Genomic DNA, 12,912 nt, shown 5'->3' with positions numbered 1-12,912 from the left:
ATGGCATAAAAACGTAAGAAGAACAAATGGGCAAGCAGTGAGGTCCTTAACTTGCTGATGATACCAAAATGTCCAGGGTGGAGAAAACAAACATGGGTCGCAAAGAGCAACAAAATGATCTCTTCAAAGGGAATGCATGGGCAGGAAAATGGAAAATGCAATTGACTGTAAGCAAGTCCTAGTATATAGTTCGATGCAGATGTCAATGAAGTATGCAGCAGCTGTAGAAAACACGATATTTGTATTGACACAGTATTATATAAATATTGTCTAAATAGATAAGTAAACTTTGCTGGCTGTGCCTTCTCTTTATAGGCAGGTGGGTGAATCTCTACTATCTGTGTAATGTGCACTCTTTAATTTCCCTATTAAACATTAACTCAATTCATTTGCAGGGTGATGACAAAGTTCTACCAGCACATCCTTGCTTTGGTGTTTGCTATTGATGAGATCAACGAGAATCCCACGATATTGCCCAATGTCTCTCTTGGATTCCACATCTATGATAGCTATTATGATTCAAAGATGGCCTACCGAACAACTCTGGACCTGATCTTTAAGGCAAATCACTTTGTTCCCAACTACAGGTGTGGCATCCAGAAAAATGTAATAGGAGTCATTGGGGGACTTGGCTCTGATACCTCCTGGTGCATGGCAAACATCTTAGGTCTTTTCAAGATTCCACAGGTAGAATATGGATTTTGAAAAATGGGTATTTCATTCCTTCATTCTTCTCGTTCCCATGCAGCAGGAACCTAGTGATTCATAAATATGGTAAAATGGAAATACTAAAAGGGACTGCAAAATGTGGATATAATTGGGGTCGGGGCTTAACATATCCAACAATGTGTGTAACAGGGGCAATTTGTGTCTAATAGATGTAATAGAAGATTGCTGTCAGGTGCCAGGTTCGTAAATGAGGCAGTCCAGAAAGGAGGGCACTGCATGTCTCTGAGCTCCCGGTATCAATTTATGCTGTTCACTACCTTACAGATGCTAATAACAAGGCCAGTGGAAGTGATGATATTCCAGCTGAACTATTTAAAATTTTAAAAGATGATGCTGTTAAGGTGCTACACCCAATATGCCAGCAAGTTTGGAAAACTCAACAATGGCCAGAGGATTGGAGAAGATCAGTCTACATCCCAATTCCAAAGAAGGGCAGTGCCAAAGAATGCTCCAACTACCGCACAATTGCGCTCGTTTCACATGCTAGCAAGGTTATGCTTAAAATTCTACAAGGCAGGCTTAGGCAGTATGTGGATCGAGAACTCCCAGAAGTGCAAGCTGGATTTCGAAAGGGCAGAGGAACCAGAGAGCAAATAGCAAACATGCGCTGGATTATGGAGAAAGCTAGAGAGTTCCAGAAAAACGTCTACTTCTGCTTCATTGACTATGCAAAAGCCTTTGACTGTGTCGACCACAGCAAACTATGGCAAGTTCTTAAAGAAATGGGAGTGCCTGATCACCTCATCTGTCTCCTGAGAAATCTCTATGTGGGACAAGAAGCTACAGTTAGAACTGGATATGGAACAACTGAGTGGTTCAAAATTGGGAAAGGAGTACGACAAGGTTGTATATTGTCTCCCTGCTTATTTAACTTATATGCAGAATTCATCATGCGAAAGGCTGGACTAGATGAATCCCAAGCCGGAATTAAGATTGCCGGAAGAAATATCAACAACCTCAGATATGAAGATGACACAACCTTGATGGCAGAAAGCGAGGAGGAATTAAAGAACCTTTTAATGAGGGTGAAAGAGGAGAGCACAAAATATGGTCTGAAGCTCAACATCAAAAAAAACAAGATCATGGCCACTGGTCCCATCACCTCCTGGCAAATAGAAGGGGAAGAAATGGAGGCAGTGAGAGATTTTACTTTCTTGGGCTCCTTGATCACTGCAGATGGTGACAGCAGTCACGAAATTAAAAGACGCCTGCTTCTTGGGAGAAAAGCAATGACAAACCTAGACAGCATCTTAAAAAGCAGAGACATCACTTTGACGACAAAGGTCCGTATAGTTAAAGCTGTGGTTTTCCCAGTAGTGATGTATGGAAGTGAGAGCTGGACCATAAAGAAGGCTGATCGCCGAAGAATTGATGCTTTTGAATTATGGTGCTGGAGGAGACTCTTGAGAGTCCCATGGACTGCTAGAAGATCAAACCTATCCATTCTGAAGGAAATCAGCCCTGAGTGCTCCCTGGAAGGACAGATCGTGAAGCTGAGGCTCCAATACTTTGGCCACCTCATGAGAAGAGAAGAATCCTTGGAAAAGACCCTGATGTTGGGAAAGATTGAGGGCACTAGGAGAAGGGTACGACAGAGGACAAGATGGTTGGACAGTGTTCTCGAAGCTACGAACATGAGTTTGACCAAACTGCGGGAGGCAGTGCAAGACAGGAGTGCCTGGCGTGCTATGGTCCATGGGGTCACGAAGAGTCGGACACGACTAAACGACAACAACAACACCTTACAGATGCATAAATAACTAAGAATTTTCCTTCCCTTCAAAATTATGAAATTCCTTTCCTGGGGAAGTATGGTTTTATTTAGCATTGCTCACTTTCAGAAGCTAATTTTTTAAAAAAGGGGTTTTTGTTATTATTGTTCAGACATTTGTCATTCTGGAAAGTATATGGTAGTGGCAATATTATGTTGTTCTGCTGTATAGTTAGTTTTCATTTTAGTTGTTTCGGTCCTTCCAACCAGTCTATGATTCTGTATTTTACTGATCTTTTATATGGTGAGTTTTCTTGTGGTCAGAGAATAATAACAAATATAATCTTATGGAGATCTTCCCAGGAGACTTCTTAGCAGATGGAGAATCAACCAATCTCTACAACCACTATAAAGGCTACAGGGCAAAAGAACAGATTCTATTGCTCTCTTTCCACCTCAATCATTCATTTATTAGTATATTAAAATGAGCAATGATAATTTCTTCTCTCTACTTGGAGAGAATCAATGTGCACAAGTATAAAACTGTGATATAACAATAAAGGTAGTAGCAGCAGCAGTACTAGTATTAGTAGTAGTAACATCCACAGAAAGCATAGAACAAAATTGTCTATGTTTTTCTATGTAAATTGAGGTTGGTGCTGCCCCTAAACTTCATATGTTTGGGATATATAGGATTTATATTTATATTCAAGATAGTTGGAATACCATTAGGGTTTTTTTTATTACACTTGGAAATGTTTGGCTTTTTCCTTTTCCAGATTTCATATGGTTCATTTGAACCAGCCATAAATGATGAAACCAAGTTCCCTTCCTTTTACCGCATGGTCCCCAATGAAGATCATCAGTACAAGGGAATAATCCAGTTACTTCTGCATTTTGGATGGAAATGGGTTGGGCTGATCACTCCAGATAATGAAGATGGAGAACGTTTCTTGCAGACAATTGAACCAATGCTGTTCAATAATGGACTCTGTTCAGCATTCACAGAAAGAGTTAAACCCAATTTGCATTATGACGGTAACATACTAGGAATGCTGGGCACATGGGTTTCGTTTGCACCTTTCACAGCCAGCAAAGCCAATGCAGTTCTTGTGTATGGAGAAGGTAGATTTATTATATGGTTATCAAGTGCTATACAGACAATGGAGTTAACCCAGTTACTACTTCCTCATAAGAAGTCACATAAAGGAAAAGTATGGATTACAACAGCCAAACTTGACTTCATATTTTATAGCCTTCAAAAAAATACTTTTAATATAGGAATGTTCCATGGTGCTATCTCTTTTGCGATTCACTCCAACGAGATTCAAAAATTTCAGGACTTTCTTCGTGATATACATCCTCATTGGACAGACACAGATGGTTTTATCAAAGATTTCTGGGAAGATGCATTCAGTTGTTCACTTTCAAATGCCAGTGTGTTAGTTCGCGAATGTACTGGAGAGGAGATGCTGAAGACCCTTACTGCACCATTTTTTGAAATGAGCATGACCGGCCATAGCTACAGTATCTATAATGCTGTCTATGCTTTGGCACATGCCTTAAACAGAATGCACTTGGCTGCAGTCATCCGCAAAAGGAGAGATGCTAAGGGAAAACTCTCTCCTCAGTATATAGAACCTTGGCAGGTAATGTTCTCTCTTACAAAGCCTTTGCTGCATTGATCCATTATGTGAGTTGGCATTTAATTATCAGTAAAGAAATAAAAGAATAGAACTTAAGAAATTAAAGATAAACCTTAAGTAATTTTATTGTATCAAAGATGGGAATTAGAATATTTCCTATAGTGATACAGTGGTACCTTGGTTTACAAACACAATTGGTTCCGGAAGTCTGTACTTAACCTGAAGCGAACTTTCCCATTCAAAGTAATGGAAAGTGGATTAATCTGTTCCAGACGGGTCCGCGGAGTACTCAACCTGAAGTGTACTTAACCCGAGGTATGAGTGTAATTGGTTCCGGAAGTCCGTACTTAACCTGAAGCGTCCTTAACCTGAAGCGAACTTTCCCATTGAAAGTAATGGAAAGTGGATTAATCCGTTCCAGACGGGTCTGCGGAGTACTTAAAGTGAAAATACTCAAACCGAGGCGTACTTAAACCGAGGTATGACTGTACTGAACTGATTTTACATGACTCAAGCTTTCATATCTAACCAGGCAACAACTACGACAGTTAACTCACATTTTACATACATTCCTGGCTATCAAACTTATAAGCAGACTCATCTGAGGCCAGAGTAACTCCTAGAAAATCAGTTTAAAGCAAAAAAAAATTAAAAAAAACAAACTGCTTCACTTACTGTTGAGGGACAAATGTGGCTTTTCCTCTTCCTCTTCCTCTTCCTCCTCATCTCCCTCACTGAATGATTCTTCATATCATAGAAGCAACAGAGGGTCTGACTGAGAGATAGAAGTGGTGTTGGGCTTGTTGTGCAGGGTACATTTTGGCAGCCTCTTCATCTGCAGATTCCGCCTCCCCTGTCATTCAGACATCATTCAGGTTTAAACAAATCTTAAGGCTGTTAAGCAAACCTGGGCTGACTTTAAATTCCATTGGCAAGCTGGTCCTCATCTGTGAATGATCGGAAGTGATCTTAGAGGATCGGAGCATTTTGGTGCAAGATGCTGTCATCCTCAGAAACCCTTGTCCAGTTCATATCTTCTACCCACAAGTTCAGTGTCATCTCTGCTTCACCAAAGCCTTGTCCCCCTGGCTGGTCAACTTTGCAGTCAGTGCTGCCAGAGTCCCATGTTTCTCCCTCTCATGAACATTGATGACTTGGATACTAGATTCATTGTGGCCAAATTTGCATGCCTCAGCACTCACTGACGTACTATCCCTCAAGAAGTCCAGCACCTCCAACTTCTTTTCCAGTGTGGAAACTGCCTTCCACTTTTCTGGTTTCTCGGCAGCTGATGATGGCAATCAAAATGCCTTGTGTTTGGGAGCTATTCTGCAATCTGAGGCTCTGCCAACCACCACCTCCTCCACAATCTCTGTTCTCTCTCCAAAACCCTTTGCAAATCTCTCTTTCTCTCGGACCTTCTCCAATTATGCAGTGGTGTAGAATTGGGGGGGGGAGAAGAGCAGCCTACTGTGGGGGGTCACCACACAGGGACATCCTGGTGGTCCGCCTCCCCAACTACCCAGTCCTTCCTTGCATGCATTCCTGCCACCAGTTGTCTCTGGACCCTGGAGCCTGCCTGGCCTCACTGCCACATCTACAGCAGAAGCTCACAACCACCTCTCCCCTGCCCCTTTGCCCCCTTCTCTCCAGCCTCCTCTTCTGCCTTGGAGACTGGATTGCTGTCTGCCACAGCCTCTTCCTTCTCACTTAACCCTGTCGCCTCTTCCGTTTCTGACACCTCCTCCTCCCAGTCTGCTCCCTCTTCTGCTCCCTCTTCTGCTCCCTCTTCTGCTCCTCTTCTGCTCCAGCTCTAGAGAAGTGGACACGGAGCAATGGATTCAAACTACAAGAAAGAAGATTCCACCTAAACATTAGGAAGAACTTCCTCACAGTAAGAGCTGTTCAGCAGTGGAATTTGCTACCAAGTAGTGTGGTGGAGTCTCCTCCTTTGGAGGTCTTTAAGCAGAGGCTTGACAGCCATATGTCAAGAATGCTTTGATGGTGTTTCCTGCTTGGCAGGGGGTTGGACTGGATGGCCCTTGTGGTCTCTTCCAACTCTATGATTCTATGATTCTGCCACTGACCACTCACTGTCATCCCACCACGAATCACCTGGCTCTGAGCCTCCTTTCCTAGGGGTGTCTCTTGGGGTTCCCCAGCTGCTGCTGCTTCCTGCCACTCATCTGCATCCAGCAATTCTATGACACCATGTTCAGCTCCACTCTGTAAACTAAGGACAGGTCCAGTCAGACGTTCTCATTTTGCATTCCTATCCTTTGAGAACATGAGCTCTGATCTATTCTCTTACATGACTTCTCAAATTCTGTCCCTTTCTTGGATCCTGACAAAGGCAGCTCCCAAGCATGTAGGTCTAGGAGCTCAGCTTTTCTTCATGATATCTTTATAGAAGTCTGTCAAATGTTGAACTGACACAGATTCATGATTTTCCCCTCCTCCTGTATGTGCAACTGAATAATAATAATAATAATAATAATAATAATAATAATAATAATAATAATAATTTATTATTTATACCCCGCCCATCTGGCTGGGTTTCCCCAGCCACTCTGGGCGACTTCCAACAGAAAAATAAAACACAATAGTCTATTAAACATTAAAAGCCTCCCTGAACAGGGCTGCCTTCAGATGTCTTCTAAAAGTCTGGTAGTTGTTTTCCTCTTTTGACATCTGTTGCGAGAGTATTCCACAGGGCAGGCGCCACCACCGAGAAGGCCCTCTGCCTAGTTCCCTGCAACTTGGCTTCTCGCAACGAGAGAACCACCAGAAGGCCCTCGGTGCTGGACCTCAGTGTCCGGGCAGAGTGATGGAGGTGGAGACACTCCTTCAGGTATGGAAATATGGATACCCCCCCATTGTGAACCGAAGTGTTTACCTCATACAGAATAAATGAATTAATTCCATCTTGGAAAGCTAATCAACAAACTTAATCAGACTATTGGAATGCTTTATAGACCTTTTGATTCTCTTTCCACTTAGCTGCAATCATTCCTGCAGAGAATCTCATTCAACAACAGTGCTGGGGACGAAATCACATTAAATGAATATGGAGAGATAGTGGGTGGCTTTGATATTACAAACTTGGTCACGTTCCGAAATGGATCATATGTCAGGGTCAAAGTGGGAAGATTGGATCCTCAGGCCCCTCCTGGCAAAGAGTTCACCATTAATGAGGACAGAATCAAATGGCACAGAGACTTCACTCAGGTATGGAAATAACGGCACTGAAAAACTACTATTTGTGCAATGTAACAAAAGCGCTCCATACATTATAAATTCACTATTAAATATAGGTTAAAATAAGAAGTTTTCATATCTAGATGGATAGTACTTTAATTGAGAGATACTCTATTTGAAAGAGAGACTTTTCCTGTATGTTTGCACCTTCAGCTTCTGAGAATGTGCTTGCTGGCCTTCCATTTTGCTAATGACACTTTTCTTTGTACATAATATTACATTACATGGGATACTGACATTCCCATTTTATTTATTGCATGCTAATAAGCCATCCAGGAGAAAATATTGTCCTTTAAGAAATGCTGTAAGGTCTGTGTGTACATAAACAAATGAGCCACAATACCAAAATGAGCAAAATGCACAGAAGACATGTCACACTAAGAAGAGCAATTTCTATCACAGAGTCCAGCATCGTCCACCATTCTTCTTTATGAAATCCCTGAAGCAAATCTCCAGTTAGTGGCATTAGATTGAAGACTAAGCTAGCTGTATCAGTATTTGGGTTGAGGATGAACATCATAATCATTTTTAGTTTGAATGAAACTAAGTTCAGGGTGCATGCATCTAGGAGTAGTTGGAGCTGGTGAATAGGTCTAAGGTGGGCGGAGGACTCCTAGCTAGCACCAAAAAAAAACCTTCAGACTCTAGTTATGATTTAGAATCAAGGAGTGCTCCTAGACCTCTTGCTTCAAAGGGAACGCAACCCCTCCCATAACAGGTCTGCCATTGGAACCACCAACCCAAAGCATTTCTCTCTGATAAGGATTCAGCCCTCGGCCCTTCCATCACTGCCTCAGGACACCTGTCCAGCACCTACCACCTCCTCTTGTTCCAATGGAATGGAAAGGTCAAACTTCACATCATCAGTATCCAGATGACACCATGTGCCAGATCCTAGGATACTATTCCTAAGAGTGTCATATAGATGATAAATACCATAGGAGACAGAACACCACAACCCAAAGGTCATGGACCGATTTCCTAGTACTTGTTTCTTTAACGACTCTGTAGGTAGGAGCAGAACCAAAATAATGGGGTACCTTTAATTCCTGCTTCCGTGAGCCACTACAAAAGAACACCCCATGGGACCCTCGTACCTACGGGACCGCCTCTCCCGGTATGACCCACAGAGGACATTACGGTCCACAAATAATAACATATTGGAGATCCCGAGTCACAAACGTAGAATTTCACACCGTCAGTATCCAGATGACACCATGTGCCAGATCCTAGGATATTATTCCAAAGGGTTTCCTATAGATGATAAATACCATAGGAGACAGAATGGGGTCTAACAGGGCACCACAATTCAAAGGTAATTCAGCGATTTCCTAGTACTAGTTCCTTGTTGTGATCCTGCAGGTAGGAGCAGAACCACTATAATGGGGTACCTTTAATTCCTTGAGCCACCACAAAGGCTTGAACAAAATGCAGTTAAGTGGTGACTCCATCAAAAGACAAAGCCAGGGGTGAAATTACACTGCAATATAGTAATACTAAACTATTCCTATCTCTTTGTATAGGTGCCACCCCCTTCTACATGTAATGACAACTGCCTTCCTGGTTATGGGAAGAAAAAGAAGGAGGGGGAGAAGTTTTGCTGCTATGATTGTGATCAGTGTCCAGAAGGAATGATCTCAAATGAGAAAGGTGGGAGATGTCATATTCAGATATTATGAAACGTCTGGGCTCTTGGCAATTTTGTTGAAGAGAAGAGGCTTAAATTAATAGATGTCCTCTTCTAATTGTGTTTTTTTCAAATAAAATTTATTCATTTTAAAACAATACAGAATACAAAAAAATCTCAAAAACAAAAGGACAAAAAACAAAAATAAAACATAATAAAGAAATATCAATTACAGCAAATCTTTCATTTTTACTTAACATTGTAGACTTCCTCAATCCCCCCTCACTGGGTCCATTTTTAAATCCAACTTAAGCAATTTTCATATTATATCTTTAATTATTTTAACACATTTTTTTCCATTATCTCTCAACTATTCTTAATCTATAAATATCAACTATCCTTAAACCTATAATTCATCAATTATTCCAAATCATAAATCATTTTCACAACCATCTATCTTCTATTTCACCCCTTAGCCTATAATTTATTCCCAAAAAATATCCATGAATTCAGATATTGGTTCTTCTATCCTAATAACATTTATACATTTAAATCTGATTCAGCCCCCCCCCCCTGGACTCAAGGTCTCCCAGACGATTCAGCCAGTTCCATAGGTCATTCCAGTTTCGGACCACCTTAATCAATCAGAAAATAACATCCAATATTGCTCTTTACCCCACTCCCACTCTGTCACAACCTATCCACCACACTTCCTTCTTCATCCCCTGCTGTCTCCCCAATTTTCTAACTGTTGCATGATACCATCCGTCTAGATTTCCACCTTTCAATCCTTCCACATTTTTGTTCCCCTTAGATTCTGACCCCAGTATGGATCCTGCCCTCCCTCTTTCACTGGGAGGGCATTATTCCATGCTGGTTCTTCTTTAAAAACCCTTTGAATCAAGCATGGGTCTTGTTCCTCCCCTCTCACTGGGAGAGCAATGCTCCATGCCCCTTCCTCTTCTTATTTAGATTCAATTGCATTGTCCAGGACTGATGAATGTTCCTCTTTCTTCTCTAATGTCTCTGCTGAAATTAATCCTTCTTCAATTTCCGCACACTTCTGGTTTATTTTTCCAATCTGTAATGTATTCTAATGTACTTCACTTCTTTGATCTCGTAGCAAGTTCAGGAATTCCTCTTGAAAATCTGAGAAGTCAGCTGATGTTATGTCTGCTGGCATCTTGCTCGTCTCCAATTTCATGGGAACAGCACAGATAACAAGACAGGAAATGGCGCAGTTCGTATTTCGAGACTTCAAGAACAGAAATTGTATCCGAACTGGTTGTAGACTAGCATTTTCAGTTCTTCATACCTTAAAATTCTTATGTCCATTTGCAAAAAGAGCATTTATCAAACTTCTTGTTTACAGCCTTATATTCTGCGCTCTCTTCAATACTGACAGTTCCTGACCTCAAAGAGGTAAACAAATTCCTTCCTATTGTGACATCATAATGGCGGCTCGCTGATCCCTCCAGGGACCCAACTCCAGCTTACGGGGGGGGCTTTCCCCAGTCCAAAATGAAATTTTGAACAGGGATTTTACTAAGTTCCACCCTTCTCCCCTTTACCTTGCCTCAGAGGGAAGGTTTTAAGTCCAATCTTTGGAAATTGAAAGCTTCCTGTCAATCTTTCCGGCTTCGGGCAAATTAACTGCCCCAAATCACTCAATGGGGGAGATCAACTTCCGTTTTTAAATCTCCTCCCGTGGCCAATTTTTTTTTTTCAAATTACAAATCCCTTTTCTTCTACTCACGATAACCAAAGTCCTAAATTCTTTCAAAATTGGAAGAATCCACTCCTCAACATGCTGTCGGCTCAGAGCTTCACGCTGCGGAGGTACCAAAATCACTCAAGGCACCCACGTCTCAACTCCGCTTGCTCTTGGGGCTCCTAATAGAGCTTACCGGGGAGCAAAGGATATGTTCTGGGGCTCAGGTGAGTCTCCACGACCCCAGAAAGCTCAATCTGGGGTTCTTTTGGGGGTGCATGGTGCTTCTCACGGCTCCCCCCTCCTTCGCAGCACCAGGAACCATGGAGGTTTCCTCACAGCTCGGCATTGGCGGTAGACCGGAAGTCCCTAACTGTATAGCTAACATCAAAATATTTTTATCTTTAAAACATCCTGAAGAATTTTTCAATACACATTTTACCTCCAACTTCTACAAAATTAGGGTGGAATAGAAGTGAAATTTTCTCCTTTAAGAATTAGGTAGTTTGACAAGAGGATGAAAGTATCATTGAACTTGCCTTACTAGGCTCCTAAGATATCAGCTGGAATTTATTTCTTAATTTGCTGTACAGTTTATGTAGTTCTAAGAAAAAGCAGGGGGACTGTAAGAGCAGGTGTCTCCAAGTAGAAAATTCCAGAGGTTTGTTTTTGATGTCTCTAGGGTAAAAGCATTTGGGTTTGAAGCTCTTAAACGTTTTTAGGTAGAAAACACTATGCTAGATGGAGTAACGATAAGGAAATTTGGTTGCTTCAAATTGTCACCCATCGTTTGTTTATTTTCAGACATAGAAACATGTGTCAGTTGCCCAGAAGATCAATATCCAAACAATGACCAGGATCTATGCATTCCTAAGATTCCAAACTTCCTAGCCTTGGATGAAACCTTGGCCATCGTTTCAACTTCCTCTGCGCTTCTATTCTCTCTGATCACAATTCTGGTGCTCGGCATCTTCATTAAGCATCGTGATACAGCCATAGTCAAAGCCAACAACAGAAGCCTCACCTATGGTCTCCTTATCTCCCTCCTCTTGTGTTTCCTCTCTTCTTTGTTGTTCATTGGAAAACCTAATAAGGTGACCTGCCTTCTCCGACAAACTGCTTTTGGCATTGTCTTCTCTGTGGCCCTCTCCAGCATCTTAGCCAAAACCATATTGGTGGTTTTGGCATTCATGGCTACCAAACCAGGAACCAATATAAGGAAATGGGTAGGCAAAGAACTGGCTTATTCCATTGTCCTTTCTGGCTCCATTGCTCAAGTAGGCATCTGTGTCGTCTGGTTGGCAACCTCTCCCCCATTCCCAGATGTGGACCTGCACTCAATGACGGGAGAAATCATATTTCTTTGTAATGAAGGGTTGGACTCCATGTTCTATTGTGTTTTGGGCTACATGGGCTTCCTGGCCACTGTCAGCTTCACGGTGGCCTTCCTAGCCAGAAAGTTGCCTGACACTTTCAACGAAGCGAAGTTCATCACTTTCAGCATGCTGGTCTTCTGCAGTGTTTGGCTCTCCTTCATTCCAACCTACCTGAGCACCAGAGGAAAATACATGGTGGCTGTGGAGATCTTCTCCATCTTTGCTTCTGGTGCTGGGTTACTGGCTTGCATTTTTGCCCCTAAATGCTACATTATTGTGGTGAGGCCTGACCTGAACAACAAAGAGCAGCTAACACAAAGAAAGGTTTAAAGGACAGAGGAATTTGTGGCTCTGTTGGTTCTTAGGCTACCTGGATTTGCTGGCATGTATCACTTTCCTGGTAGTATCCTCACCAAGACCTTACCATAGAATTTACTTTGCCTTCCGATCTTCACCTGCATCCCCATGGGTGCCCCACATTTCTGCTCAGGAGGCTCTGTGCCTTTCCTGAACAAATTTGGGTAAACTATTGGAAGCTGCAGAGTGTGTATTCCCAGGATAATGTAGGGGATTGACTGCCTGATTCCCCTTCCTACCTTGATGCCCCACCCCACAGCACCAATGGTGGCTGTGGAGATCTTCTCCATCTTTGCTTCTGGTGCTAGGTTACTGGCTTGCATTTTTCACCCCTAAATGCTACATTGTTGTGGTAAGGCCTGACCTGAACAACAAAGAGCAGTTAACACAAAGAAAGTTATAAGTGACTGTGGAATTTGTGGTTCTGTTGGGTCTGAAAATACATGGACTTGCTGGCTGGTATCACTTTCCGGGTCCCCGCTCCAGTTCTTTGTACA

General features: G+C 42.2%; 1 protein-coding gene across 1 annotated transcript; it reads left to right on the top strand.

The window, feature by feature from the left end:
- The first annotated feature begins 399 nt into the window (after positions 1-399).
- LOC118095734 (vomeronasal type-2 receptor 26-like) lies at positions 400-12,388 on the top strand. The gene is made up of 6 exons (XM_035136974.3): positions 400-687; positions 3,220-3,554; positions 4,011-4,089; positions 7,087-7,314; positions 8,868-8,994; positions 11,487-12,388. The coding sequence occupies exons 1-6, from the start codon at positions 400-402 to the stop codon at positions 12,386-12,388; spliced, it is 1,959 nt and encodes a 652-aa protein (XP_034992865.3).
- Positions 12,389-12,912: the final 524 nt, after the last annotated feature.

The sequence above is a fragment of the Zootoca vivipara genome, chromosome 12 (assembly GCF_965207765.1).
Source record: "Zootoca vivipara chromosome 12, rZooViv2.hap1.1, whole genome shotgun sequence".
NCBI classification, from domain to species: domain Eukaryota; kingdom Metazoa; phylum Chordata; class Lepidosauria; order Squamata; family Lacertidae; genus Zootoca; species Zootoca vivipara.
The sequence above is the reverse complement of the archived record's forward strand: the minus strand, read 5'-3'. Positions and strand labels throughout refer to the sequence as shown.

What these genes read in the sequence shown, in the direction of transcription:
- LOC118095734 (XM_035136974.3), top strand. Translation starts at nt 400, where the DNA reads ATGACAAAGTTCTACCAGCACATCCTTGCTTTGGTGTTTGCTATTGAT. An exon ending in AGTATATAGAACCTTGGCAG is followed by an intron (nt 4,090 to 7,086) that starts GTAATGTTCTCT and finishes CTTTCCACTTAG; the next exon opens with CTGCAATCATTCCTGCAGAG. An exon ending in GGCACAGAGACTTCACTCAG is followed by an intron (nt 7,315 to 8,867) that starts GTATGGAAATAA and finishes CTCTTTGTATAG; the next exon opens with GTGCCACCCCCTTCTACATG.